The sequence below is a fragment of the Phacochoerus africanus genome, chromosome 9 (assembly GCF_016906955.1).
Source record: "Phacochoerus africanus isolate WHEZ1 chromosome 9, ROS_Pafr_v1, whole genome shotgun sequence".
Classification (NCBI taxonomy): Eukaryota; Metazoa; Chordata; class Mammalia; order Artiodactyla; family Suidae; genus Phacochoerus; species Phacochoerus africanus.
This window is the reverse complement of record NC_062552.1, coordinates 35,386,293-35,414,169: the sequence shown is the minus strand read 5'-3', so window position 1 is coordinate 35,414,169 and position 27,877 is coordinate 35,386,293. Positions and strand designations below refer to the sequence as shown.

The 27,877-nt window shown below is 39.7% G+C and overlaps 1 protein-coding gene across 1 annotated transcript; it reads left to right on the top strand.

The window, feature by feature from the left end:
* Window positions 1–605: 605 nt before the first annotated feature.
* On the top strand, window positions 606–27,630 carry GLO1 (glyoxalase I). The gene is made up of 6 exons (XM_047796072.1): window positions 606–773; window positions 16,945–17,027; window positions 20,861–21,001; window positions 21,998–22,065; window positions 23,045–23,134; window positions 26,157–27,630. Exons 1-6 carry the CDS (start codon window positions 690–692, stop codon window positions 26,243–26,245), a joined length of 555 nt encoding a protein of 184 aa, XP_047652028.1. The 5' UTR covers window positions 606–689; the 3' UTR covers window positions 26,246–27,630.
* Window positions 27,631–27,877: the final 247 nt, after the last annotated feature.

Here is a 27,877-nt window from a genome sequence, read left to right as displayed (position 1 = left end):
TGCCCTAGTATAATTAACATAAAACACACCGCAAGTTATGGACATTTAGATAGTAGTGAAATCATAACAAATATCCTGTGATCCTCACCAAAATCCTGCAAGGAAGCTCAGAGAAGGGTCGGTAAATATTCCAAGCTTCTAGAACTAATAAATATTGGAACCAAAACCTGAACCAAGGTTTTTGACAAAGTCAGAGTTGTTTTAATTATCCTGTGCTGCTTAAACTGAGAGAACACTTTTGGATCCTTATCATTTAAAAATTATAACTCCCCATTCTCTTTCCACCAGATTCCTACTTCCTAGCACTTTGCAGCCCTAAGGTATGATAGTTACTGAACTTTAACAGTTAAACAGAATCAAAATTGGGTCATCAAGCAACTGAGAGAACCGCGCTTTCAAGCTGGCAGCGTTTTTTTGTTTGTTTTTCTGTTTTACCTAAAGCTTGCCTCCATCACACGCAAGGCACCTTGGGCATTGTAGTCTTGGGCGCAGACCTGTGGCCGGAGGCGCTCGCTCACTGGAACCCAATCAGCAGAGAGCGAATTTGCTCTCCGCGCAGCTATTGGCTGAAAGTCAGCAGCCACCCGCCCTGCCGCGCCGTCGCGTGGTCGCTGGTTAGAGGGAGCTTGGGGCGGCTGTGGGAGGCTGCTGCATTCTCGGGGACCGTCTTCGGTGATACGCAATTAGCCATGGCAGAACCGCAGCTCGCGTCCAGCGGCCTCACCGACGAGGCTGCCCTCGCCTGCTGCTCCGACCCGGACCCCAGCACCAAGGTGGGCGCAGAACCTAATTCTCCAGAGTCGAAACCCTGCGTGGCGCAACTGGGGCCCCCTGAAGGGAGCAGATCCCCGGGCTCAGCCAGGCCCAGCTTGGGCTGGGTGATTCAAATACCGTCTGGCCACCCCTGCAGCTCCGCCCGCTTTGGGCTGACCGGAGTGGGCTGGGAAGAGAGCCAGTAGTGTCCAAGGGGGGATGATCCGTCTCTTGAAGTTTTTTTTAAAAGACCGCGCGCGACCCTCCTTTGATTTGTTTGGTTTGGGATGGTAACTGGAAACCACGGCTGAGCCAGGATCAGAGCCCTTGTCTGTGTGTGTGCATGTTCCCTAGGTCAGTAGCCAGGGCTGGTAAGAGGATCAGTTTCAGACCTCCAGTCTAGGTTCGAAGGTTAAGGGCCGGTCCCTCCCAGCCTGGGTCATTTTTCTGTAACTGTCCCGGCTCCGGGTTTAACTCCTGCAAACCAATTTATGGCTCCTGACTTTAACCGCGCCCAGAATTTGGCTTTCGATTGGCCTTTACGGTTGCTTTCGGCCGCACTTGTGCGGTGGCCTCAGGAGACCGCAGAAACAAAGCTTAGATCCGAAGGGAATCTTAGAAATTCCTTCACTGACCGTCGCTTTGCAGCTGAGACTCAGTAAAAGGAATGACCAGTTGTAGATGAAGACTTTCATCCTTTCAGCTTGCTTAACGTGTCTGGTGAGTCAGTGTAACTCGCTCGGGCGTGGTGCCTCCGTGAATTGTCAAGATTAAACCCAGCAGCCGCTCCGGAGGTTTACTCCAAAGTCCTCAGCACTATCAGTAAACGCCTTAGTATTATTCATTTGACTCAGGAAGTTCTAAATGCCTTGGAGATTGGTTAGTGCATTGTACGGACCTCTAAAACCAGTAGGTGACTTTAGTCCCTACTTGTTCTTTGCCTGCAGGGTGAAGCGTAAGACATTTCTAATTGCTAAAGCCTTTGACTAGCACCTGGTAGTACTTAGCTTAGGAAAAATGTTAGTCACTGCAAAATTAAAGGGGAAAGAAGTAAATATATATATTTCTTCTCACATTCATTTTACTTTTATACTCTCTAATGTTAATACCTAATTATTTCACATAATGTAGAGTCACTCAGAGTAAATTAATGTTCCAGATAACTGAGTTTTTATGTACTAGACTATTTAAAAAAAAAAAAAACGGATTTCAAGGCTAGCTTTATAAAATTGATTGAATATAGTTAGTTCCTTGCATTCTTAATTTACACTGCATACAATCTCATTTTTTTTATATGGAGTAACCATTATATGGCCTTAGGCATTTTTTGAGGCACCACATGGGGAACATAAAAGGAGTATGTAGTAGCAGCTGATACATATGTTGAGTGTGCCAGGCCCTGGTTTGTTATTTTAAGTACATTACTTGATTTAATCCTCACAACAACCCTGTGAGGAAGACATAATTATCTACATTTTACATATAAGGAGGCAGTGGCACAGAGGTGTTGAGTAGTTTGCCCAAGAAGAAGTCCACACTCCTGGCTTCCACCCTGTTCTGTTTCTGGAGTACTAACTACAGCAGTAATTTTGGAACCTGACATGAAGAAAAGTAAAAAAAACCTAAGTGAATTCACTCCATCTGATCACTGTTCACTTGCAAAGAGCTTGGTAGGCACCTTGGGAGATGCTGGGATGAACAAGATGAAGTTCCTCCCTTCACCAAACATACCCTCTAACCTAAAATGGAACTAAGATTATGTGCTATTGAAAATATAAAGTGCTGTAAGGAGTTCCCATGTGGCTTAGCGAATTAAGGATCCAGCATTGTCACTACTGTGGCTTGAATTGCTGCTCTGGCGCAGGATGGATCCCTGGCCCGGGAGCTTTTGTATGCGATGGCAGCATCAAAAGTAAAATAGAATAAAAATTAAAGTGCCATGGGAGCACAGGAGGTTGAGATTTTTCAAAGATAGCATTTGTGGTATGATGTATGCTCAGGGTATTTGGAGTCTAGAGACTTAGGTTTGAATCCCCTGTTCTGTCGCTGTCTGCAGTGATCTTAGTAGGGCACTCGGGCTGAGTTCGTAAAAGCAGCATTAAGAGAAAACGTATTGATGTCCTCTAAACTATGAAAAGCAATACAATTCAAGGTTGTATTTCAACTGTGAGTGTCAGGGAGTGCATCAAGCAGAAGGTGAAAGTGAGCCCAGGCCCTCACATGGGAGGGCACACTAGGTGGAGGAAACTTTGAGCAAAAATGCAGTGAGATGGCACAAAGATGCAGTGTGGAGCATGTTCTGGAGAGGTGAGTGATGTGTTTTGAGTTCAGGTTATTTCTAAGCAGTGGAGCAGTAGTGGAGGAGACTATAGAGTGGTAGGTTGGAGCTAAATTATGAAGAGAGCTTTGAATGTCACTTATAAGGAAATTGTATTTTATATAGTTAGTGAACCGTTCAGGGTTTCAAATCATTCTGTAGCCTAGAATTGTGGGATCCAATCCTGGAGGTGATGAGGACACCTAAAAGTCTCTTCCAGAAGGTGAGATAAGTGATAAGGTCTGGCTTGGAAAGGAGACAGCAGTGGTGGTAAAAAGTCAACTTTCTTGTGGATCATTTGCATCTTTGTCATACCGATCGAAGAATGTACAGCCACACCACATTCTGGGCAGTCTGACTTAGCTAACTTCCTTGTAAAGGCCAAATACTTCTTTTCACAAGTGGTGATCTCCTGAAATACATTCTTTTTACTGTCTCTGACAGTGTCCTTTGATACAGTTATCTGGAGTCCCTTCCCATCTGAGTGGTAGGTGATTGGGTCAGGGAAAACCTTCAGTGTTGGTGACACACTGAGTTTTATCAAATGCAGAGGAGGTAGTTGGTAGAGTTGTATGCAAGGGTTGGGGAAAGAAGAATGGAAAGGAGGAAGGAAGAGGGATAGTGGCCAGGTGGATGAATGACTGTTCCAGGCAGAGAGAATCATAGTATATATATATAAGCACAGTGATGTTGGAGAATTGACACAGGGACCTAAAGGTACACAAAGAGACAAAGTCATAGGCATTAGAAGGTGAAGAGAAGGTACACAAAACAATCATTGGGATGCTCAAAGAAAATATGAACATTCTCTCTCTTTAGGTTCATTTGTTTTTCTTACCCTGTGATCGTTACTATTTGGTAAATACATTTTATAATATGTATGTTTTATTAGTATATTTACACTTATATACAATTTAAATATGAATAGGGAGTTCTTGTCGTGGCTCAGTGGTAACGATCCCAACTAGTGTCCTTGAGAATGCAGGTTCAGAGTTCCCTTGGTGGCACAGTGGTTAACGAATCCGACTAGGAACTATGAGGTTGTGGGTTCGATCCCCGGCCTTGCTCAGTGGATTGAGGATCTGGCATTGGCGTGAGCTGTGGTGTAGGTCGCAGACTCGGCTCAGATCCCGCCATTGCTCTGGTTCTGGCGTAGGCCAGCAGCTACAGCTCCGATTAGACCCCTAGCTTGGGAACCTCCATATGCCTAGGGTGTGGCCCTAGAAAAGAAAAAAAAAGAGAGAGAATGCAGTTTCCATTCCTGGCCTCTCTCAGTGAGAGAGAGGATCTGGCATTGCCATGAGCTGTGCTGTAGGTCGCAGATGCAGCTTGGATTCCAAGTTGCTGTGGCTGTGGTATAGGCCGGCAGCTACAGTTCCAATTTGACTCCTAGCCTGGGAACTTCCATATGCAGCAAGTGCAGCCCTAAAAAGACCCAAAAAAAGAGCTAAATAAATAAACATACATTTATGGGAGGATGTGTGCTTCTTTTATTAAACTGACGAAGGTATGAAATCAAAACCATTTAAGATGACCGGTTTAGTGGAGTGATAACCAAAGATGAAGTTTGAGATGTATGGTTGCTTTGGGGACTTTCTCCTAAAAGCTGTGAGCCAGTTTTTTAACCCAGAAATGACACAGTTGGGTCATTATAGAAGGTTCTGTCTTGTAGCTTTTTTTTTTTTTTTGTCTTTTTGGGGCCACACCCAAGACACATGGAGGTTCCCAGGTTAGGAGTCCAATTGGAGCTATAGCTACTGACCTATACCACAGCTCACAGTAATGCCGAATCCTTAACCCACTGAGCAAGGCCAGGCATTGAACCTGCATCCTCATGGATGCTAGTTAGATTTGTTTCCACTGAAGCCACGACAGGAACTCTGGGTCTGGTAGAACTGTAGGAAGATCACTCTGGATTGCATTTGGATAAGCCTGCAAGAAGCAGAGAGACCAGGGAGGCTTTGATGATCACCCTAGCAGAAAGTAGTGAGGACATGAGCAAGGTAGTGACCACTGGAAAGGCAAGGAGAAAGATTCCAGAGGGACTTGAGTTGACAGGTCAAGTTGATAGGTGGACAGGATTGCAGAGGGAGTGGAGAGGAAGGAGTCTGCGAAAACTCCAAGTGTCTGACTTGGGCTAACAAGGAATTCTAGAGATATTCCCTGAGGGGTATTAGGAGGGAGTGTCAATTTGGGCTCTGAGTAATTTGATATTTTGGCACGGGTGGAAATGTTGAGTAGGCTGATGGAGACGTCATTCCACAGCTGAGGCTAGAGGTATGGGTTAGGGAATACAGATTTGGGAATCAAAAGCAATAGTTGGTAGTAGAAACTCTGGGGTGTATTATACAATAACAAGAGCAATAGTAAGTCAAGTAACTTACTCTGGGACAGGCACAGTGCTAAGTACTTTCATGCATTATCCCATTTAGTTTTTTTTTTTAGTATTAAAATATAGTTGATTTACAACATTCTATCAATTTCTGCTGTACAGCAAAGTGACTCAGTCATACACATATACATGGACATGAATTCTTGTTCTCATATTATCTTCCATCATGTTCTATTACAAATGATTAAATGTCCTACTTAGTGGGGTTTTTTGGTTGTTTTTTTTAGGGCTGCACCAGTGGCATATGGAGGTTCCCAGGCTAGGGGTCGAATCAGAGCTACATCTGCCGGCCTAAACCACAGGCGCAGCAACGCCAGATCTGAACCATGTCTGCGACCTACACCACAGCTCATGGCAACGCTGGATTCTTAACCCACTGTGCGGAGCCAGGGATTGAACCCACAACCTCATGGTTCCTAATCGCATTCGTTTCTGCTGCACTATGACAGGAACTTCATATCTCATTTAGTTTTAAACTCAGTCCTAGGATCTGAAAACTATACTTATCCCCATTCCAAAGATGTGAAAACTGAGATTCATGAAAAGTAATAACTTACTCAAGGTAACAGTCGTGGAACTAACCTTTGAATCATAATTGCCTCTTGAAGACTTATTTCTGTCACACTTGTGGGTTTTTTGTTTTTGTTTTTTTCTCTTTGCATGAGATTTGAAAAGCCTCATGATACTGAGTGCTTTTAGGATTTTCTTGTTTCTCATAAGTGATGTACAAATACTCTGGCAGATGTGTTTAATAATATCAAAAGTAATTTTTAAAATAAAAAAAAATTTCCTTTGTTTCTCCTAGCTATTTCTGTCTCCCTTATCTACAGGGTAAGTATACTTGAAGTATGTTGTTGACTCTTGAGTTACAGAATAGGAAGAAGGAAAGAACCATATGAAATCAATTTAGATAAGATAGAATAAGTGAAGGAGTGGCCAAACTATTTTCTGGAACAAGTATCACTCTCTGACATAGGCTGAGTCAGAGAAGTAATAATGAAGAAGATAGTAAAGAAAAAAAAAAAATATATTGCACCGTATGGTACATCAGCCACGTGCTTTAGCTTCACATGGTAAAACAGTCTTGTTCCCTTCAGATAGGCTTCTTTTTCCAAACTGATCTCTTACTGAAGGAAAATGTGATTTTTAAAAAGCAGAAAAAATCAAAACTTTATCCATTTCTGAGGATTTTGTTTTTGTCTTTTTATTTTTGGCCATACTTACAACATGTGGAAGTTCCCAGGCCAGGGATCAAACCCATGCCACAGCAGCAACTCAAGCCACTGCAGTGACAACACTGGATCCTTATCTGCCGAGCCTCATGGGAGCTCCTATCCATTTCTGTTTTGTGGGAGAAATGACAGCTAGAGGTAAAGAGTTAAGCCCTTTTCCTTTAGATGAGAATCTGGCTTTTGATTAACTCCAGCTCCTCCAGCAAGCAATTAAAAACTGTTTGTTACTTGGCAGTATTGCTTATGGTAAAAATAACTTGACTGGTAAAATGCATCTACAAAGGAGAATTATAAATATCTTATAGCTTTTGGGCTTCCATGAATGCAGTGACTTTTGGGGCCGGGGGTGGGGGAGGGCTGTGTCAATGACATGAGAAAATTCCCAGGCCAGGGATTGATCCTATACCACAGCAGTGACAACACCAGATCCTTAACCTGCTAGACCACGAAGAAACTCCTTAAGTGACTCTAAACCGTCTCTTATAAAGATTCTGGAAACTATGCCTGTGGAGTTGCTGCTAGATATATTGACTCCTGTGGTCATAGGGCTTTTCTGCCAGGGTGATTCCCACTTCTACCCCTTGTGAATCTTCTCCCTGCACCCAAGCGCGAGGAGTCTTTTATGGACTCCTGCTGAACCGGACCACCTAATACTGCTGTGCTAGCAAGCTGTGTTTTCCTGACTGGTACCGTTTTAGCCTTCAGTTGTCTTGCAAATCTGAGTGTTTAGTTGAGCCTTAAGACCACCGTCTGCTGTGGGTGATGTAAGACCTTGGAAAACTCATTGAGAGTTGATGGGCTCCAAAGATAATTGACCTGTTATTAAGGCCAAAACACACACACCTCAGGTCAAAGAAATGTAAATATTTCTGAGAATTGGGCTAATAGAAATTTGAAACTTCCCTTTTCTGAAGACTGAAGGCAATGGAGATTTTAATTTTGCTTCCGAGTAAGATGTAATATCTGAAGCTCCTTAGTAATAGTTCTAGAGAAATGAGTGTCTCTATCACTGGAAAGAGAATTTGAGAGGTAGGAAACAAAGTCAAGCAACTTTTTTTGCCATTGTTGTAGCTTTTTGACAAGTTTCGCTTTATTTTGAAAACAGGCATATAGTGACCAAACATATCCCATTGTGAGGAGCAATTGTATAAAATCCGTTTAGAGACTTTTCCTGGGAAGATGGAGTATGCATACTCTTCCCTACCCCTTCTACTAATTTTACCTAAAAACTCTGGACTTTACATACAGGTATACCTTGGAGATACTATGAGTTCCGTTCCAGACCACTACAACAAAGCAAATATTGCAATAAAGAAAATCACGGGAATTTTTGATGTCCCAGTGCATAGAAAAGTTAAATGTATATTATACTGTAGTCTATTAAGTATATAATAACATGATGTCAAAAAATGTGCATACCTTCATTAAAAAATAACTCACTGAAGGAGTTCCTGTTGTGGCACAGAGGGTTACAAACCCAACTATTATCTCTGAGGATGCAGGTTTGATCCCTGGCCTCCCTTAGTGGGTTAAGGACCCAGTGTTGCCATGAGCTGTGATGGAGGTTGCAGTTGCGGCTGGGATCCCGAGTTGCTGTGGCTGAAGAGTAGGCTGGCAGCTGCAGCTCCCATTTAGACCCCTAGTCAGGGAACTTCTATACGCTGCAGGTGCAGCCCTTTAAAAAAAAAAAAAAAAGGCAAAAAAAATAACTAACTTAAGGCTCTAACCATCATGTGAGCCTTCGGTGAGTTATTATCTTTTTGCTGGTGGTAGATCTTGCCTCAGTGTTGATGGCTGCTGACTGATCAAGATGGTAGTTGCTCAAGGCTGAGGTAACTGTGGCAATTTCTTAAAACAAGACAACAGTGAAGTTTGCCACATCACTTGACTCCTCCATTCACAAATGATTTCTATGTAGCATGTAGTGCTGTTTGATAGCATTTTGCCTACAGTGGCACTTCTTTCAAAAGTGGAATCAGCCCTCTCAAACCCTGCCACTGCTTTATCAACTAAGTTTATGTAATAGTCTAAATTCTTTGTTGTTATTTCAACAGTCTTTATAGAATCTGTACCAGGAGTAGATTCCATCTCCAGAAACCACTTTCTTTGCTTAGCCATAAGAAGCAACTCCTCACCAGTTAAAATTTTATCATGAGATGAAAAATTCAGTCACATCTTCAGGCTCCACTTATAATTCTAGTTCTCTTGTTACTTTTACCACGTCTGCAGTTACTTCTTCCACTGAAGTCTTGAACTTCTCAAAGTCATCCATGAGAGTTATAATCAGCGTTTTCCAAATTCCTGTTAATGTTGATATTCTGACCTCTTCCCACGACTCATGACTTTTCTTAAGGGCATCTAGAATGAATCCATTCCAAAATGCCATAGTTTACCCAGATTAATCAGAGGATTCACCATCTGTGTCAGCTTTAGCCTTATGAAATGTATTTCTTAAATAATAAGACTTGAAAATTAAAATGATTCCTTGACCCATGGGCTGCATAATGAATGTTGTGTTATCAGGCCCAAAACAATATTAATCTTGTTGTACATCTCCATCAGAGCTCTTAGGTTACCAGGTGCACCGTCAGTGAGCAGTAATATTTTGAAAGGAATCTTTTTATCTGAGCAATTAGTCGCAGCAGTGGGCTTAAAATATTCAGTAAACCATGTTGTAAACATGTGCTGTTATCCAGCCTTTCTTGATCCATTTATAGGTCACAGGCAGAGTATATTCGGCATAATTCTTAAGGATGCTAGGATTTTCTTTCTTTCTTTTTTTTTTTTTTTTTGGTCTTTTGTCTTTTGTCTTTTTGAGGGCTGCACCTGCGGCATATGGAGGTTCCCAGGCTAGGGGTCAAATCAGAGCTGTAGCTGCTGGCCTATGCCACAGCCACAGCAACACCAGATCTGAGCCGAGTCTGCGACCTACACCATAGCTCACAGCAACGCTGGATCCTTAACCCACTGAGCAAGGCCAGGGATCGAACCTGCAACCTCATGGTTCCTAGTTGGATTCATTTCCTCTGCGCCACGATGGGAACTCCAGGATCCTAGGATTTTCTGAATGGTAAATGAGCATTGACTCCAACTTAAAGTCACCAGCTCCATTAACCCATAACAGGAGTCAGTCTGGGAGTTCCCATCATGGCTTAGCAGTAACAAACCCGTCTAGTATTCATAAGGACGAGAGTTCAATACCTGGCCTTGCTCAGTCAATTAACGATCCAGTGTTGCCATAAGCTGTGGTGTAGGCTGCAGACACGGCTTGGATTCCCTGTGGCTGTGGCATGAGCCAGCAGCTGTAGCTCCAATTCAGCCCCTAATCTGGGAACTTCCATATGCCACAGGTGCAGCCCTAAAAAGAAAAAAAAAGTCAGTCTGTCCTTTGAAGCTGTGAAGCCTGGCATTGACTTCTCTCTAGCCACAAAAGTCCTAGATGGCATTTTCTTCCAATATAAGGCTGTTTCGTCTACATTGAAAATCTGTTGTTTAGTGTAGCCACGTTTGTTCATTATCTTAGCTAGATCTTCTGGATAATTTTCTGCACCTTCTATATCAGCACTTGCTGCTTCACCTTACACATGTATATGATGGAGCTGGCTTCCTTTCTTAAACCTCATGAATCACCCTCTTTGAGTTTCAAACTTTTCTTCTGCAGCTTCCTCACCTTTCTAAGTCTTCACAGAATTAAAGAAAGTTAGGGCTTTGTCCTGGACTAAGCCTTGGCTTAGGGGAATGTTGTGCCTGATTTGCTTTTCTCTCCAGACCACTGAAACTTACACCATATCAGCAATAAGACTGTTTTGCTTTCTTATCATTTTTGTGTGTTCACCAGAGTAGCATTTTTAATTTCCTTCAAGAACCTGTCCTGTGCTTTCACAACTTAGCTGGCTGGTGCCAGAGGCCTAGCTTTTGGCCTATTTCAGCTTTTGATACACATTCCTCACTAAACTTAATTATTTCTAGCATTTGATTTAAAGTGAGATATGTGTGACTTTTCCTTTCAGTTGAACATCTAGGGGCCATTGTAGGCTCATCAGTTGGCCTAATTTCAGTATTGCTGTGTCTCAGAGAATAAGGAGGCCCAAGGAGAGGGAGAGAGATAAGGCAATGGTCTTTTGGTGGAATGGTCAGAACACACAATGTTTATTAAGTTCATCGTGATAGAGGCAAGTTAAAAGTATAAAGGATGGAAAAATATACATTATACAAACAGTCAAAAGAAAGTAGTAGTAGCTATGTTGTTTCAAATAAAGTAGACTCTGGAGCAAAGAAAATTATCACAGTGAAGTACATTATATAATGATAAAATAGTCAGTTGACCAAGAAGACATAGCAGCCCTAAATGTATGTGTACCAACAAAAAAACTGCAAAAATATGTGAAACAAAAACTGATAATAGAAAGGGAAAATAGACAAATTCACAATTATAGTTGGAGACTTCAGTACTCCTCTCTCAATGATTGTTAGAACTTGACAGAAAATTAGCAAGGATATAGACAGATTCAGTAACACCATCAACAAACAAGATCTAATCAAGATTTATAGACCACCCAGTAATAGCTAAGCATACTTTTTTATTGCACTTTGCAGATACTAGGTTTTTTTATATTTTGGAGGTTTGTGGCAACCTGCATGGTGGAAGTTTGTTGGTGCCATTTTCCAACAGCATTTTCTCACTTCTGTCTGTATCACATTTTGGTAATTCTTGCAGTCTTTTGAACTTTTTCATTATTATTATATTTGTTATGATGATCTGTGATCAATGTACAGTTCATTGAGAGTTCACATCATGGTTAGCATTTTTAGCAATAAAATATTTTTAAGGTATGTACATTGTTTTTTAGACATAGTGCTATTGCACAATTAATAGACTACAGTACAGTGTAAACATATATATGCACTGAAAAAACAAAAAAATTCATGACTCACTTTATTGTGATACTCACTTCATGCAATGGTATCAAAATCATCTCTGAGGTATGCCTGTACACTTTATTTTTTTCAAGAGCCCACAGAAGACATATCAAAATAGACCATATCATGGGCCCTAAAAACTACAACAAATTTAAAATAATTGAATTATACAGAGTATGTTTGACCACAATAGAATCAAACTAGAAATCAGTAACAGAAAAGTAACAGGAAAATCTCCAAACACTTGAAAGCTGATTAATACACTTCTAAATAATTCATGAATCAAGAGGAAGTTTCTGGCACAAGAAGGTAATTCAACTAAAATAAATAAGGAAGTCTCAAGGGAGATTTTTAAAATACATTGAGCTGAGTGAAAATGAAAAAAGAATCTCAACTATGACAGGGCTAAGAGTGAAATTTATAGCATAAAATGCATACATTAGAAAAAAGGAAATGTCTCAGATCAGTAGTTTTAAGTTCCCTCCTCAAGAATCTAGAAAAAGAGGAGCAAAATAACCTGAAGGAAGGAAATAATAAAGAGCAGAAATAATGAAATTGAAAATAAAAATTAGAGAAAATCAATGAAACAGCTGATTCTTTGGGGGAAAAAACAAAATTAACAAACATGTATTGAGACTGACAAGAAAAGAGAAGGCACAAATTACCAATATGAGGAAATGAAGTAAGGGGTACCACTACAGACTGCAGACATCAGAAAGATAAGGAAATACTGAAAACAATTTTATGTACATAAATCTGGCAACTTATGTGAAGTGGACCAATTCCCTGAAAAACAGCTACCATAAGTTACCTGATATGAAATAAATAATTTTAATAGCTCTATAACATAAATTGAATTCATAATTAATAATCTTCAAAAAAGGTATTTCCAGGCCCAGATGATTTCACTGGAGAATTCTAGCAAACATTAAAGAATTAACATCAATTCTACACAATCCCTTCAAGAAAATTGAAGAAAGAATACTTCCCAACTCATTTTATGAGACTGGTATACTACCTACTATGCTGATGAAGCACCTCCAATTCATTTTATAAAGCTAGTATCATCCTGATACCAAAACCAGATGAAAACATTACAAAAAAAGGGAAATTACAGTTCAATACCCTTCATGAATATGGATGTAAAAATCCATGATGAAATGTTAGCAAATAGAATTCAGTGATATGTAAAAAAAGTTACATATGACCAAGTGGGGTTTATTCCAGGTATGCATGGCTGGTTCAATATTCAAAAATCAATCACAGATGCCCACCATACTAGGAGGCTCAAGAAAAGTCACATGATCATATCAGTTGATGCAGAAAAAGCATTTGACAAAATTCAACACCATTGATGATTTTAAAAATTTGTTTTCAGGGGTTCCGCATTGTGGCTCAGTGGTAACAAACTTGACTAGTATCCGTGAGGATACAGGTTAGATTCCTGGCCTCGCTTAGTAGGTTAAGGATCCAGCATTGCTATGAGCTATGCGGTAGGTCACAGATGCAGCTTGGATCCTGTGTGGCTGTGACTGTGGCATGCACGAACAGCTGTAGCTCCAATTCGACCCCTAGCCTGGGAACTTCCACATGCTGTGGGTGCGGCCCTAAAAAGCAAAAAATCAGAAAAGATAGGAATAGAGGGGATCTTCTTTAACTTGATAAAGAGCATCTATTAGAAAAAACTTAAAGCTATCTATTACACTGAATGGTGATGCTTTCCACCTAATTTTGAGGAACAAGGCAAGAATGTCTGCTCTCACTACTCTTATTCAACATAGTGCTAGAAGTTCTAGCCAGTTCAGTAAGGCAAGAAAAGGAAATAACAAGTTAGGAGAAATAAAACTGTATTTGCAGATGACATGATTGTCAACACAGGGAATCCTGAGGAACCTAAACTTCTTGAACTAATAAATCCCACACAGTTGCAGGATACACGATAAATATACAAAAACTAATTGTATTTTTCTATATGGCAAAGAACTCATGAATACCAAGATTAAAAATATAATACCATTTACAGGTGCTCAACAAAATTAAATACCCAGGAATAAATCTATCAGATGTGTATGGAAGACTTCTCATAGCAAAGCTGTCAACTCTCCACAAATTGGCATACACGTTTAATACACCGTGTCTGTCAAACCTTTTATAAGATGTAGTCAGGAATATTCTAAAATTTATTTGGAAGGCAAATAAGAATAACTAAATTTTGAAATAATAAGGTGGGAGGAACCAGTCTGCCTGATTTTAAGACCTACTAGATAGCTATAGTAATTATGACTTTGTGGTATTGGCAAAGAGATAGATATGGATCAGTGGAAAAGAGTAGAGAACCCAGAAATAGACCCACACCAATAAGCCTAACAGACTTTTCACAAAAATGTAAAAGCAGTTCAGTGGAGAAAGGGTAGCTTTTTCAACAAATGGTGCTGGAGCAATTGGATATCCATAGGTAAAAATGAAGCTTTACCTAAGCGTATGTCTTTTTTATATATATATTTTTTTAAAAAATCCATTTAGAGGTGCTTAAAGGGATTTTGGTCAGGTTTATGTCCCTGGCCCTCATTTATAGTTTGTCAAGATTGTATTGTAGGCACATAGAACATGTGCTAGAGACATCCTTTTTTGTATCTTTATAAAGTCTTTTCACAGGTTAATTAAATTTGGAGAATCCCTCCCACCCCCGCTCCAAAAAAATCTGATTATATCTATTATTCTTCCTTTTTATGAGGCAAAGGGACAGTTTTTGTTACTGAATAATTTTCCCAGTAAACTCAAAAGAGTTTGGGCAGAAAAGCCATCTTGCTTTTATTGTTCAGAATTTAGAGCATAATAAGGGAAAATCAAAGTTAAGAACTGTCTGATAAGACCAAGACATTAACATAAGTGTTACTTTTTTAAACACAAGATATATTTTAAACAATGTTTTAGAACCATAGCAATAAACAGTGATTTTCAAGGAACTTTTAAAGAAAGGAACTTTTGGAGTTCCCGTCGTGGCTCAGTGGTTAACGAAGCTGACTAGTAACCATGAGGTTTTGGGTTTGATCCCTGACCTTGCTCAGTGGGTTAAGGATCTGGTGTTGCCGTGAGCTGTGGGGTAGGTCTCAGACGCGGCTTGGATCCTGTGCTGCTGTGGCACTGGCGGCGTCTACAGCTCTGATTGGACCCTAGCCTGGAAACCTCCATATGCCATGCCATGGGTGCGGCCCTAAAAAGACCAAAAAATAAAGGAACTTTCATGATCATTCAAGTGTTAACCAGAAGTAACAGAGGGGTAACAATATTTTATTGATAAAAAGAAAACTTACCTGGGCATAAAATAGCTTGATCATCTTATAAAAAGTAAGCCCTGCTTGTTCTTTATATCGTCTAAATAATAATTTGGCAACAAAGGATTTATAAGCCTCTGGGTTTTTTGTTTGTTTTTCTTTCTTTTTTTTTTGTTTTTTGTTTTTTAGGGCTGCACTCGAGGCATATGGAGGTTCCCAGGTTAGGGGTTGAGTCGGAGCTACAGCTGTGACCTACACCACAGCTCACAGCACGCCAGATCCCCAACCCACTGAGTGAGGCCAGGGATCAAACCCGCAACCTCATGGATCCTAGTCAGGTTCATCAACCACTGAGCCACAAAGGGTATTCCGAAGCCTCTTTTTTTAAAAAATAAATCTGCTATTTGTCTATACCTTTAATCTTTTTGCCATGAATAGACCTTTTTTAAAGTTATAAATGGTATTTGAGTTTATATTACATCTGTACATTTTCTTGGAAATGATGTTTATCATATTGAGTCTTCTCAATCAGAAGAATAGTACATCTTTCCATTATCTTTTTTAAACTATTTTTTCTAGTTTATTGAAATACATTTGACATATAACCTGTAAGTTTGGGGGTAGAACATGTGACTTCATATATGTATTGTGAAATCACTGCCATAATAAGGTTAGTTAATGCATGTATCACCTCATGTAGTTACCTTTTGTGTGTGTGTGTGGTAACAAATCTCTTAGCAACTCTCAAGCACAGAAAACAGTATTAATTACTATATGTAGACTTTTTAAAGTTAATTTTAAATATGCTTTTGTGTGTATGTATTTAAATAACTATAATACATAGTTATGTTGGAGTTCCCGCCATGGCACAGTGGGTTAGGAATGTGACTGCAGCTGCTTGGGTCACTGTGAAGGCATGGGTTCGATCCATGGCCTGGGACAGTGGGTTAAAAGATCCAGCATTGCCATAGCTATGGTGCAGGTCGCAGCTGTGGCTTTTATTTAATCCCTGGCCTGGGAGCAGGGCATGAAAAAAAAAAAAAATACATTGCTTTGTTAATAGATAATAAAATTAGAGGCTTTAACATCACTTTTGAAATGTCATTATGGGAGTTCTCTTATGGCCCAGAGGGTTAAGGATCCGGCATTGTCAGTGCAACAGCTTGGGTCACTGCTGTGACTCAGGTTCAATCCCTGGCCTGTGAACTTCCATATGTTGAAAGCATGGCCAAAAAAGAATGTTGTTAATCTTAATAGCATGTGACAGAAAACAATGTATCCATATATGTATTCTACTTTTTAAACTTAATATACCATGTGCATGTTCCATGCCATTTGGTATACTTCTCAAGCAGCATTTTAAATGTCTTCATTCATTCTGTTATGGCTGTGTCATAATTTATCTAACTGTTTCTTCATTGTTAGAGGCAGTTTAGCAAGGAGGTTGAAAGCAAGGACTTTGGAACCAAACTGGGCTGGAGTTTTTCCTCTGCCATTTACTCTCTCAGCATAAAATGAGGATGGTTTAATACATATCTTATAGGGTTCTTGTGAAGATTTTCTGACTTAATTTCTGTAAATCATTTAGAGCACTACCTGGCACATAGTTACTGTGTAAATGTTGTGATGGATATCTTTATACGTAAATCATTGTTGGAGTATCTAATTATTTCCTTAGATAGATTTTTAGAAGCGGAACATCTTGATCAATGAGTAGGAACTCTTTAAGACCCTTGGGATCCAAATTGCTTTTTAGAAAGATTGTAGCAAAAGTATAGGGATAGGAAGGATAGGACTAAGCATATAAACAGGGTTGTTGAACTTGTTCTACAGTACCTGGGCAGAGAATCTAGACTGAAGAAAAAATTGTGTGCCTAAGGCACGTGGATTTGAGTGTAGCCTTTATAGACGGAACAGAAGTAATAAAGCCATGATACTGTTTACTTTCATCTTAAACAGTAGGACTTTTACTGTCCTGTTGAAAGCACAATTAATGTTATGTAAAAATTATAAGTGGTGAAATAAAGCTGTTTAACATATACTGTTTCTCCTTAGGATTTTCTTTTTCAGCAGACCATGTTGCGAATTAAGGATCCTAAGAAGTCATTGGATTTTTATACTAGAATTCTTGGAATGACGTAAGTAAACTGTTTATTGGGGCCTGTAATGTTTAAATACATAGCTTTGCCAATATAGGGAATGTTTTCAGATCCACTGAAGAATGGATTAGAATTTACTTCAAAGGTCACAAAAGTCCTTTTGGCCAGGAGACTAGACTGACCAGGGCTTCTGTCAGGTTCCTCTCCTCAATCCCAGCCAGGATCACTGGGCAGCAAGACACTAATACTTGCTTTATTTCTAACTCCCTTCTCTCTGAGAGTTGCCAGTTAAATCCCTAATGCGTCCAGAGTGTTTGATATTATGGCCACTTTTAGCCTCTTGTTTGCTTCAGAAAAGATAGCACTAGAAAGACACATTACTCAGAATATGGATGAGTCTACCTAAAATTGGCCACCTATGCCATTGAATAGACTGTGGTCTCCTTTGCTGAAGAGGGACTGTCTATTGATCGTATACTCCTTGAGACACTTACTTTTCTTGATTTTGTTTCCCTAAATAACATGAGGGTATTGTTTGTTTTTGGTAACATAGATACATAAAGAATAAAATGATCTTTGATTTACTGCCTACGTAACCTCCATTGACATTGAGAGAAAACTTCAAGTAATACAGTATGTAGCTCTGTTTAGGAAATGTGACCACTTCTGAGAACTGCAAAGTGAAAAGTGACAGCCTCCCTTTCCCAGTCCTTCTCTTCAAAGCTAACTGCTGTTAATAGTTTCTTCTAATTCTTTCCAGAAAAAGTGGTTTTGCATATATATATGACATATTTAAAGGACGGAATGAAAACACATTTCTTGAACTCCTGCTGTTTGCCAGGCACTTTATGTTATTTCTTTTTTTTTTTTTTTGCTATTTCTTGGGCCACTCCCGCAGCATATGGAGGTTCCCAGGCTAGGGGTTGACTCGGAGCTGCAGCCACCAGCCTACGCCAGAGCCACAGCAATGCTGGATCCGAGCTGCGTCTGCAACCTACACCACAGCTCACGGCAACGCCGGATCATTAACCCACTGAGCAAGGGCAGGGACCAAACCCGCAACCTCATGGTTCCTAGCCGGATTCCTTAACCACTGCGCCACGACGGGAACTCCATCTTTTTTTTTTTAATATGCTGCTTTTATTTTTTATTTATTTTGTGTATGTGTGTGTGTGTGTGTGTGTCTTTTTAGGGCTGCACTTGCGGCACATGGAGGTTCCCAGGCTAGGGCTCACATCAGAGCTGTAGCTGCCAGCCTACACCACAGCCACCGCAATGCCAGATCTGAGCCATGTCTGCGATCTACACCACAGCTCACAGCAATGTCAGATCCTTAACCCACTGAGCAAGGCCAGGGATCGAACCTGCATCCTCATGAATGCTAGTCAGATTCATTTCCGCTGGGCCATGATGGGACCTCCATGCACTTTATATGTTATATCATTGAGTCTTCACAGTAAGCTTATGGGATAGCTTACCAAAGCTTAAAGCCATTAACATACTGGCCCCCAGTTCCACAGTGGGCATGTAGCAGAGCTGGAATTTGAATCCAGGTCTGATTGACTCCAGTGTTGATATTGTTTTTAAAGAGCCCCCAAATAGAGTGCAACTTGACATTATACTGAAATATCTCAGTTCAGCTGACAAAAGCAAGTTATAACAGGTTCAAGTCTTCCGGTTTCCATCTGATTGGTCTGCAAGGCTCAATCAATCTTCTTTGTAGGTGCAAAGGTAGTTTTTGATGATTAAAGCATTTGAGGTGTTTGATACTTCATTATAAACATGTTAGAGTAAATCTTTTTTTTTTTTGTCTTTTTAGGGCCGTACCTGCAGCATATGGAGGTTCCCAGGCTCGGGGTCAAATCGGACCTGAAGCCACTAGTCTACACCACAGCCATAGCAACGCAGGATCCAAGCCATGTCTGTGACCTACATCGCAGCTCACAGCAACCCCAGTTCCTTAACCCACTGAGCAAGGTCAGGGATCAAGCCCGCATCCTCATGCATACTAATTGGGTATGTTAACTGCCGTGCCATGACAGGAACTCCAAGTAAATCTTATTTGCGGTAAGTCAGCGTATAGATCTTAGTGGGCCAAGGCATATCATATAGTAATAATCATTAAGGTTTGGAATGGGGAGTTCCCATTGTGGCCCAGCTGGTCAAGAATCCAACATAGTGTCCATGAGGATGCAAGTTCACTCCCTGGCCTCACTTAAGGATCCAGCATTGCTGCAAGCTGTGGCGTAGGTCACAGACATGGCTTGGATCCAGTGTTGTGGCTGTGGTGTAGGCTGGCAGCTGCAACTCCAATTCAACTCCTAGCCTGGGAACCTCCGTATGCTGCAGGTATGGCCTTAAAAAATAAATAAATAAAAAAGATTTGGAACAGAACTCTAGAAACTTTTGGAGTTAACGAGCCCAACTAGCATCCATGAGGATCCCTGGCCTCACTCAGTGGGTTGGGGACCCAGTGTTACCGTGAGCTGTGGTGTAGGTTACAGATGCGGCTCGGATCCTACATTGCTGTGGCTCTGGTGTAGGCTACAGCTCTGATTGGACCCCTAGCCTGGGACCCTCCATATGCCGAGGGTGCAGCCCTAGAAAGACAAAAAGACCAAAAAAAAAAACAACCTCTAGAAACTTTGCATTTGCTCTGTTCCAACCATTCCCTCTTACTGATTTTTTTTTGTTGGTGTTCTTTTTAGGGCCACACCTGCAGCACATGGAAGTTCCCAGGCTAGGGGTTGAATCGGAGCTTCAGTGGCCGGCCTGTGCCACAGCCACTGCAACAAGGGATCCAAGCCATGTCTGTTACCTACACCACAGCCCACGGCAACACCAGATCCCCAACCTACTGAGCAAAGCCAGGGAGAAGCCGCATCCTCATGGATACTAGTCAGATTCATTTCCTCTGTGCCACAATAGGAACTCCCCTCTTACTAATTTTAAATGAGGTTATCTTTGAGCATTTAATCCTCCATAATCTAAGGTAAATTGTATCGTGTGCATCCTCATTTTACTCTCCTCCTTGCAAAATAATCTCCCACTCTTCAAACTCACTTTAGAGGCCACAACTTCAGTAAATCTTTTCAGAACTCAGGATGAGTAATTCATTTACTCTCATTACCAGTCTTTCCTTTTCCACTGCTCTTTCCCCACAACCTACACAAAAGCTTACGTTTTCTCTGTTCTGCGATAATTCCTACCTTCTGCTCTCTTGTCATCTTTCCCATCGTCATGACCATCTATACAGATAGCCCCACACGTGCTATTTTACTGGCTCCCTTCCCATTCCCTATGCTGCTAAAAGCTGCCCTCAGAGGGCCTTTCCATATCTAGCCACCTCTTCTCAGACTTAATCTGGTCTGACCTTTCGCAGTATTTGATACTGTTAACCACTTTATGGTTGACATTCAGGTCTTCAGGGATACTAACTTGTCTTTCTCTCTTAACACCTACCCTCAATTTCTTCCCCTGGAAGTTTTGTCATAGTAAGAACTCAATGAATTTATTAACTGAATGCCATATATCTGAAAGAACAATAAGATGTGATTTATTATATTTTTCACTAAAAATAAAATTTTCTTTTAAAGATGTCTTTTGTCATTTATAAACAAGTATCATAAATCTAGTTAATTTTTATTATTGAAGAATTGATGAATTATAAGTTTACGTTTTTAAAGAATTTATTTCATTGATATTTACAGGTAAGTTTTTTAATGAGACTTTTTCATTGATTTTTCCTTTTTGTACTACAACAGACTCAACTATGCACAGTTCTGACTCTTAGTAGAACTTGAATATTGTCATATTGATTTTAGCATGAATCAGCTTTTCCTGTTAATTGAGTCAGTCTTGTTTAATTTCAGGCTACTCCAAAAATTAGATTTTCCCACTATGAAATTTTCACTCTATTTCTTGGCTTATGAGGATAAAAATGACATCCCAAAAGATAAAAGTGAAAAAGCAGCATGGGCATTCTCCAGAAAAGCTACGCTTGAACTGACACAGTGAGTATGAGTGGGCTTCTTTTAATATATAGTCTACATTTTTGAAGCTTATTTTTTAAACTTTTTCCTCTCATTTATCAGCTTAATTCAAGCCAGGTCTACCTAATCACTTCCCATTTGTAGCAGTATATTTGAGTGTTTTTTCTTGGATCTTACGGTTTTTTATTGTTCTTATGGTGTAGGTGGCGCAGGTGGGGCAAGTGAAATCATTTGCCTTTCAAATAGGGCATATGAGATTGAAATGGCAAGATGTCTTTCAAACTGTACCTGACACATGTTCAGGTACCACAACTAAGGTCTTCATGATTTTTTTTTTTTTAATTTTGGCTGCATCTGTGGCACATGGAAGTTCCCAGGGATAAAACCCATCATGGCCTGTGCCACAGCTGTGGCAACACTGGCTCTTTAACCCCCTGAGCCACAAGGGAACTTCCAGGTCTTCATAATTTTTAAATGTTGAAATAAGCATTCCCTTTCTTTTTTATTCTTTATGCTGTTTCTGTGTACCCTATAGTAACAGAAGAGCGTTTATTTCTGGGTATGTGATTTAATATGTCCCTTGATTCAAAACAGCTCTGTGGGATCAGACAGAGCTGCACGTGAATCTTGGCTCTGACAATAGTTTTGCGACCCTAAAGAAGTTATACCACCTTCCTGAGTGACAGTTGCATTTGTAGAATAGAGATTCTCAAATCTAGCCTATGGAGCTGTTTTGAGGATTGAATTTATATACTTAGCACAATAAATGATAGTTGATATTATTATTGTTATTGTTCTTATCCAGATGCCTGGTTTTACTGTCTTCTTCAGTCTGGTTAATATTATTATTTTTTGCCCGTTTGCCCTTTCTGTAGTTGAAAATTTAATTTTTTCACTTGCAGAAATTAGACCAAGTAGCATATTTACGTGCTATGTGATTTCAAAAAGTGTTGAACTTTCTTTTCAGAATATCTGTTTTTTAGGTCACTTGTAATTATGTTTTCCCTCCTTTTGTAGCAATTGGGGCACTGAAGACGATGAGAGCCAGAGTTACCACAGTGGCAATTCAGACCCTCGGGGATTTGGTATGTTTGCCTATTTGTATATAAAATACATGGATTTGTGTGATTGCATTGTTTACCTATTAATGACTCTAATTAATCTAAAACATTAGGTACAATCAGTTTGTTAGGAGTACGGTTATTTTCATTTTCCACAAATAATTTTATTGAAGAGTTGTTTAATTTCATCATCTCAGTCTAAGCTTTATAGTCACTCTCACAATGATTTTACTTTTCAGTCTCAGTATTATATTTCCAGTAGACTTTTTAATTTAAAAAACAAACACAGAAATGATGGTTAATAATAATCCTGATGTCAGCTAGCTGTATACTTCTTGTCTGAAATCTTTTTGTTTGTTTGTTTTTAGGGCCCCACTTGCGGCATATGGAAGTTACTAGGCTAGGAATCGAATCGAAGCTGCAGCTGCCAGCCTACACCACAGCCACAGCAACACTGGATCCCAACTGCATCTGTGACCTACACCACAGCTCATGGCAGTGCCAGATCCTTGATCCACTGAGTGAGGCCAGGGATGGAACCCCCATCCTCATGGGTACTAGTTGGATTTGGATTCGTTTCCACTGAAGCAATATGGGAACTCCCTGAAATCTTGATCTAAAATCTCTCAATCAAGATGACAGGATTACCAGCTTAAACTTGCTGCTATAATATAGTCAGTGTCAACAACAAGCCTATTAAGCATGAATAAATGGTTACTCTTTATTGATGTAAGTTATTCTTAACAGATTGAACTATATATGAGTCAATTTGGGGCTTATATTTCAAATAATTTATAATTTGCAGCAACTGATTAATATATTATACCCAGCCAGTTAGATTCTTGTTCTTTAATATAAGTTTTGAACCAACTTGATTCAGTCTGTTTTTGGATGCTTTATGTTTTAAAATACACTAGTTCTAGAAGCCACTTGTGGCACATGGATACCCTGTTTCAATTATTTCTTCTTTTCCTCTGCCTTGTTTTGGGGTTGGTTACCTAAGGTCACATTGGAATCGCTGTTCCTGATGTTCACGGTGCTTGTAAAAGATTTGAAGAACTAGGAGTCAAATTTGTGAAGAAACCTGATGATGGTGAGTCTGGGACTTGTTTTCCTCAGACCTCTCTTTAGTTATGTAACGTTACTAAGCACCCACAGAGGGTACTATAGAGGGAAAACCGTTTCGGCTGCAAGTAACTTTGAAGTCTGTTCCCACCAGCTTAAAGAAAGAAGGGAAATTAATGGAAGAATACCAGCTTTCTTAGGTAACTGAAAGGCAGCACCTTGGGTGGCTTCACAAGGGACTAGTCTCGGGGTCTGGAGAGCCATCAAAGACTCAGGCTCCGGTACCCACCCCTCAAGCCTGCTGTTCTCTCAGTGGCCACCAGCTTTCACCATCTCAGGTATATCGAGCCACCCAAAAGTAAGCCCCAAAGCCTATTTCACCTGCCGTGTCTATAACAACATCACGTCCCTTCAGTTGATAATTGCCTGGTATTTCTTTTTCATCTTTTTACAACCTCTGCATGCTTTAGGTATGTCTCTTGACATAGTATATATATGGACTTTGTTGGATTTACATGTATTATAATTATTTTACCTAGATCTGTTTTTGCCATCACAATTTATATTTCAGTTTTCATTTGAAATATTTTACTATTTCATTTCAATCCTTTCTTTTCTTTTTTTCAATTAAGAGATATCCGAAGTTCCTCCTCCCTCATAAGAAAAGACATTGCTCCCTCTACTTCCATTACCGATATGTTATTATTACTCAAGCTGGGATTTTTTTTTTTTTTAATTAAAGTATAGTTGATGTACAGTGTTGTGCCAAGGCTGGGATATTATTGATTTCTTTTTTCTTTGGCCTTGGTGTTTTTTTAAAGATGATAAATATATGAAAGTCTATATTTTTCTCCATATATCTCTTACAGCATCTTTGGATTTTTTTTGTCCCATTATTAAGTACGTCGACCAAAACTGTTCTCAAAGGGTTTGTGAGACAAAATTCTTGAGACTCTTTATGCCCAAGAACCATGCTTTTATATATGAATGACAGTTTTGTTGACTATAAAATCTTAGGTTTATTTTCCTTTAATCTTGAAAATACAACTCTGTTGTCTTATTTTTCCAACCAGCATTGCTGCTGAAAAATCTGCTAATTTGTGCCCCTTTGTATATTCTGTTTTGTTCTAGGAGCTTTTTATATTTGTTATTTCTTTGTCCTTGCCTTCCTTCAGGGAGATTCCTTCAAACTAGCATACCAATTAGCTAATTTTTCTTCAGATGCATATATTCATCTTTTGTATTCTTGTCTATTGTTTGTTAATTTCAGCTATGATAATTTTGATCCCTAATTTTTGCCTAGTTCCCTTAATATTTTCTTGTCCTTGTTTCATATTGATTATATGTAATATTCCTCATTGCTTTTACATATTTTAAGGATTCTTGGTCCATTAATCTAACGTTTGTTCTTCTGTTTGAATCTATAATCTATTGTGTTTTTTCATGATTATATTCCTCAAATTCTTTTAATTTTGGTCTCAGAGAGTTTTAGCTTTTTGGTTTTGTTTTAACTGAAGCTACTAGCTATACCAGGCTATACCAGTCATCACACACAGTATGAATGGGGGAAGGCCAGACCTCAGTCCTTAAAAATCCAAATGATCTCAGGGAGATGGGCTGGGCAGAGAGAAAACACACGCTTCACATTCTGTGGTCAGATCCTCTTCCCGCTTTGTTCCCGAGAGAGAAGTAGTATTAGTAGAAGATGTCCTGGGATTGTCATCCCCTCACCTGGTTGTGTAGAAAATAAAAGCTCGGGGAGATCAGTTGGTACCCACTTGTTTTTCTCAGTTCCTCACAGGCACAGGGCTTCTGTACGGCTCTTATTTACTCCTGAGGACATCTGAACCAATAGTTTGAACCCCCCACACTGTGGGGGTAGGTATGCTGATGCTCAAGGCACTGGGAGGAGCAAGAGCCAAACTAACAAAACTTCTGTTTATTCTTCCTCAGCCATGATGGACTGCCTTCTGGTCCAGAACAAAAGTATCCTCTTCCTCACAAAGCAAGTTAAAGCAATCACCTCATCTCCACCTTTTCTCTCCCCAGCTACCACCCTAGCATACTGTACTTTTTTTTTTTTTTTTCCATTTTCCATCTGTGTTTCTCTGGCATTGATCTTGGGGAGAGGAGCCAGAGATAGAAGTCAAACTAATTCGGTATCTTGGTGCCAAAATAAATTTCTAAGGTTGCATTTTTCTACTTAAGCAAAACTCTGCTATTAGACTTACTAACCTCTCAATCCTGGATATGAATTCCTGGGAGAAAGAATCTGATTGGCAGAGCTTGGGGTTACATAGAATAGTGTATGACCCAAGCATCGGGTCCTTCGGCTGTGTACATAAGCCATGCTACATGCTCCCTTGAGCACCTACCTCTTTTCTTCTTCCTCTTTAAAATAAGACATTTTCTGTGACCGCTCAATCAATACCATGAAGTGATATCATGAAGATGAAGTAAATGGCCAATACCTAAAAGATGTTGCCTGTTCCACAGTTTATTTTAGGATGGTCAGTTTACAGCTATGTATAGAAGATAAAATGTGTCATTCTGAAAATCGTGCATCTGGGCAACACTAACAACAGAATTTTTTAATGTTAAAACTAAAAGGAGTTCCTGCTGTGGTGCAGCAAGTTAAGAATCCAACATTGTCTCTGTGGTGGCTGCAGCTCAGATTCAGTCCCTGTCGTAGGAACTTCCATATGCTCTGGGTGCAGCTGGGGAAAAAAAAAAAAACTTACAAACAAAATAATGTTGGAATTCCCACTGTGGTGCAATGGGATTGATGGTGGTGTCTTGAGAGTCCTGGGATGCGGGTTTGATCCCTGGCCTAGCACAGTGGTTACGGATCCAGTGTTGCCACATCTGAGGCTTAGGTTGCAACTGTGGCTCTGATCTGATCCCACCCAGGAACTTCATTTACCATGGGGTGGCCAAAAAAGAAAAAAATAGTTAACTAAAATACAAGTTAAAATTTGAATTAATAAAAAATGTATTTTAAAGGTTTTTTTTAAAGTCTTTTCAGTAATGAAAATCATTTTGTTTTACAGGTAAAATGAAAGGCTTGGCATTTATTCAAGATCCTGATGGCTACTGGATTGAAATTTTGAATCCTAACAATATGATAACTATTATTTAGTTCTATGAGAATACTGCTTTGAGATTTCAGTGGAGACATTGTGGAAGGTAAAAAGGAAACAGTGTGATTCAAGATATTCAGATAACAGAAGCATTTAAGACTAGATGGATCGTGGTCCCAATTCACATTATTCTTAAGCCCATTTCCCTTTCCCATTTCAGCTATGTTTTTCACCTAACTGTTCAGTCATTCTGGTTTTATAGCAGTGCTTTGTCCTATGTCCTTGAATATAATTGTATAACTTTACTTTTTAAGGCAATAATTAGAACAATTCCCTTCAGAGGCTGCATTTGCTTTCTTTCTCCTAAAAAAGATACAAGTCTACAAATCTGCCTTTGAATCATCATTTTCAAAAAAAAACCCATATAACATGTTTTTTCTCTGGTTACCTTCTGGGGTTTCAGTTCCTCAGAAGTAACTTTTCACAATGGAAAGTAAAGAACACTGAGCAAAAATGAAATTTCATGTATATTTCAAGTAGTATAAAGTTTATAAAGGAAATTACTCTTGGGAGAAATTCAGAATCATGCTGACAAGGATGCTGATAGAAAAACGAATTTCTTCTTTACAAAGTCCTCTCAAAGTTTAAGGTCTAACCTCTTTATTTTGGGTGGGGAGGAGGATGGGAATATTATATACTAGGTATGCAGAAGCTGGGCTAGGGTGTCACATACTCTATCTCGCTTAATCCTCCCCAGTATCCTGTGAGATAGAAAGCAGGCTAGGTATGCAAAATAACTTGATTGGATCCAAGGTAGTGTAAACAGACTCAAGTACTCAACGATTTCATCATCATTCTTAGTATTTAGATTGTACCTCAAATGTTAGTGCCTCACCATACCTCCTCCATAGTCTTCTTTGTAAAAACCTTCAGTGAGTTTAAGTGTTGTCGTCTCAGCTTTTGAGCCTGAGCACCACAGTGAGCGAAGAAGCAATGGAGGAAGTCAGGAGCACACGAGTGCTCTGGGGATGCTCGGTTGTTCCTGTACAAGTAGTGCTTATGTTGCGAAGAGCCCCTACCCCAAGGTCTTCCAGATCCCAGTAATCATTTAGGATCAGTTATGTTCAGTGATAACATAACTGATTATCAAAAATCGGCTCAGTCGTCTTCCCTCCCATGAATGGCATTTGATGGGTTTTAAAAACCAAACTGATTTTGAAAATCTCTTATGGCCCAAGTAATAAGAACATCCAGTTTGTGGTTTAATTACATTTAGATTTTCCAGACTCCAGTGGAAGACCTTTGGATAGGCCATGCCAATTGTGCTTACACTGATAGCACACAGCAGCACTTTGCATTTCCTTTTTGGATGGAATGGATTTCTGTGAGCAATTCAAACAAATAGCAGTACTTATAAACTGAAATAAAATCAAATTTTAGGTAAGACTATGCTTAATTTGTAAACTTCTATCCTGCACGTTCTTTCTTGGGAGAGAAAAAAAGCTGCTCTTGGGGGTTCCTGCAAGGATTTGAAGAGGTCTGAAGACTCATTGAGAACTAGGAATAGTTATAATTCTGTACATCCTGCAAAGCAGATAGTTTTTATGAATAAGGAAGGGTGGGGAAGGTGAGAACAGCAAAGTAAATAAGGATAAAGGATTTTGGTGGGAAAACTGCAGAGAAAAAGGTCA

Bases quoted from the DNA above. Each gene is read 5' to 3' on its own strand.
- GLO1 (XM_047796072.1), top strand. From the start codon at position 690: ATGGCAGAACCGCAGCTCGCGTCCAGCGGCCTCACCGACGAGGCTGCC. The intron at 21,002-21,997 runs GTGAGTATGAGT...CTCCTTTTGTAG, and splicing joins GCTACGCTTGAACTGACACA to CAATTGGGGCACTGAAGACG. The intron at 22,066-23,044 runs GTATGTTTGCCT...TGGTTACCTAAG, and splicing joins TTCAGACCCTCGGGGATTTG to GTCACATTGGAATCGCTGTT.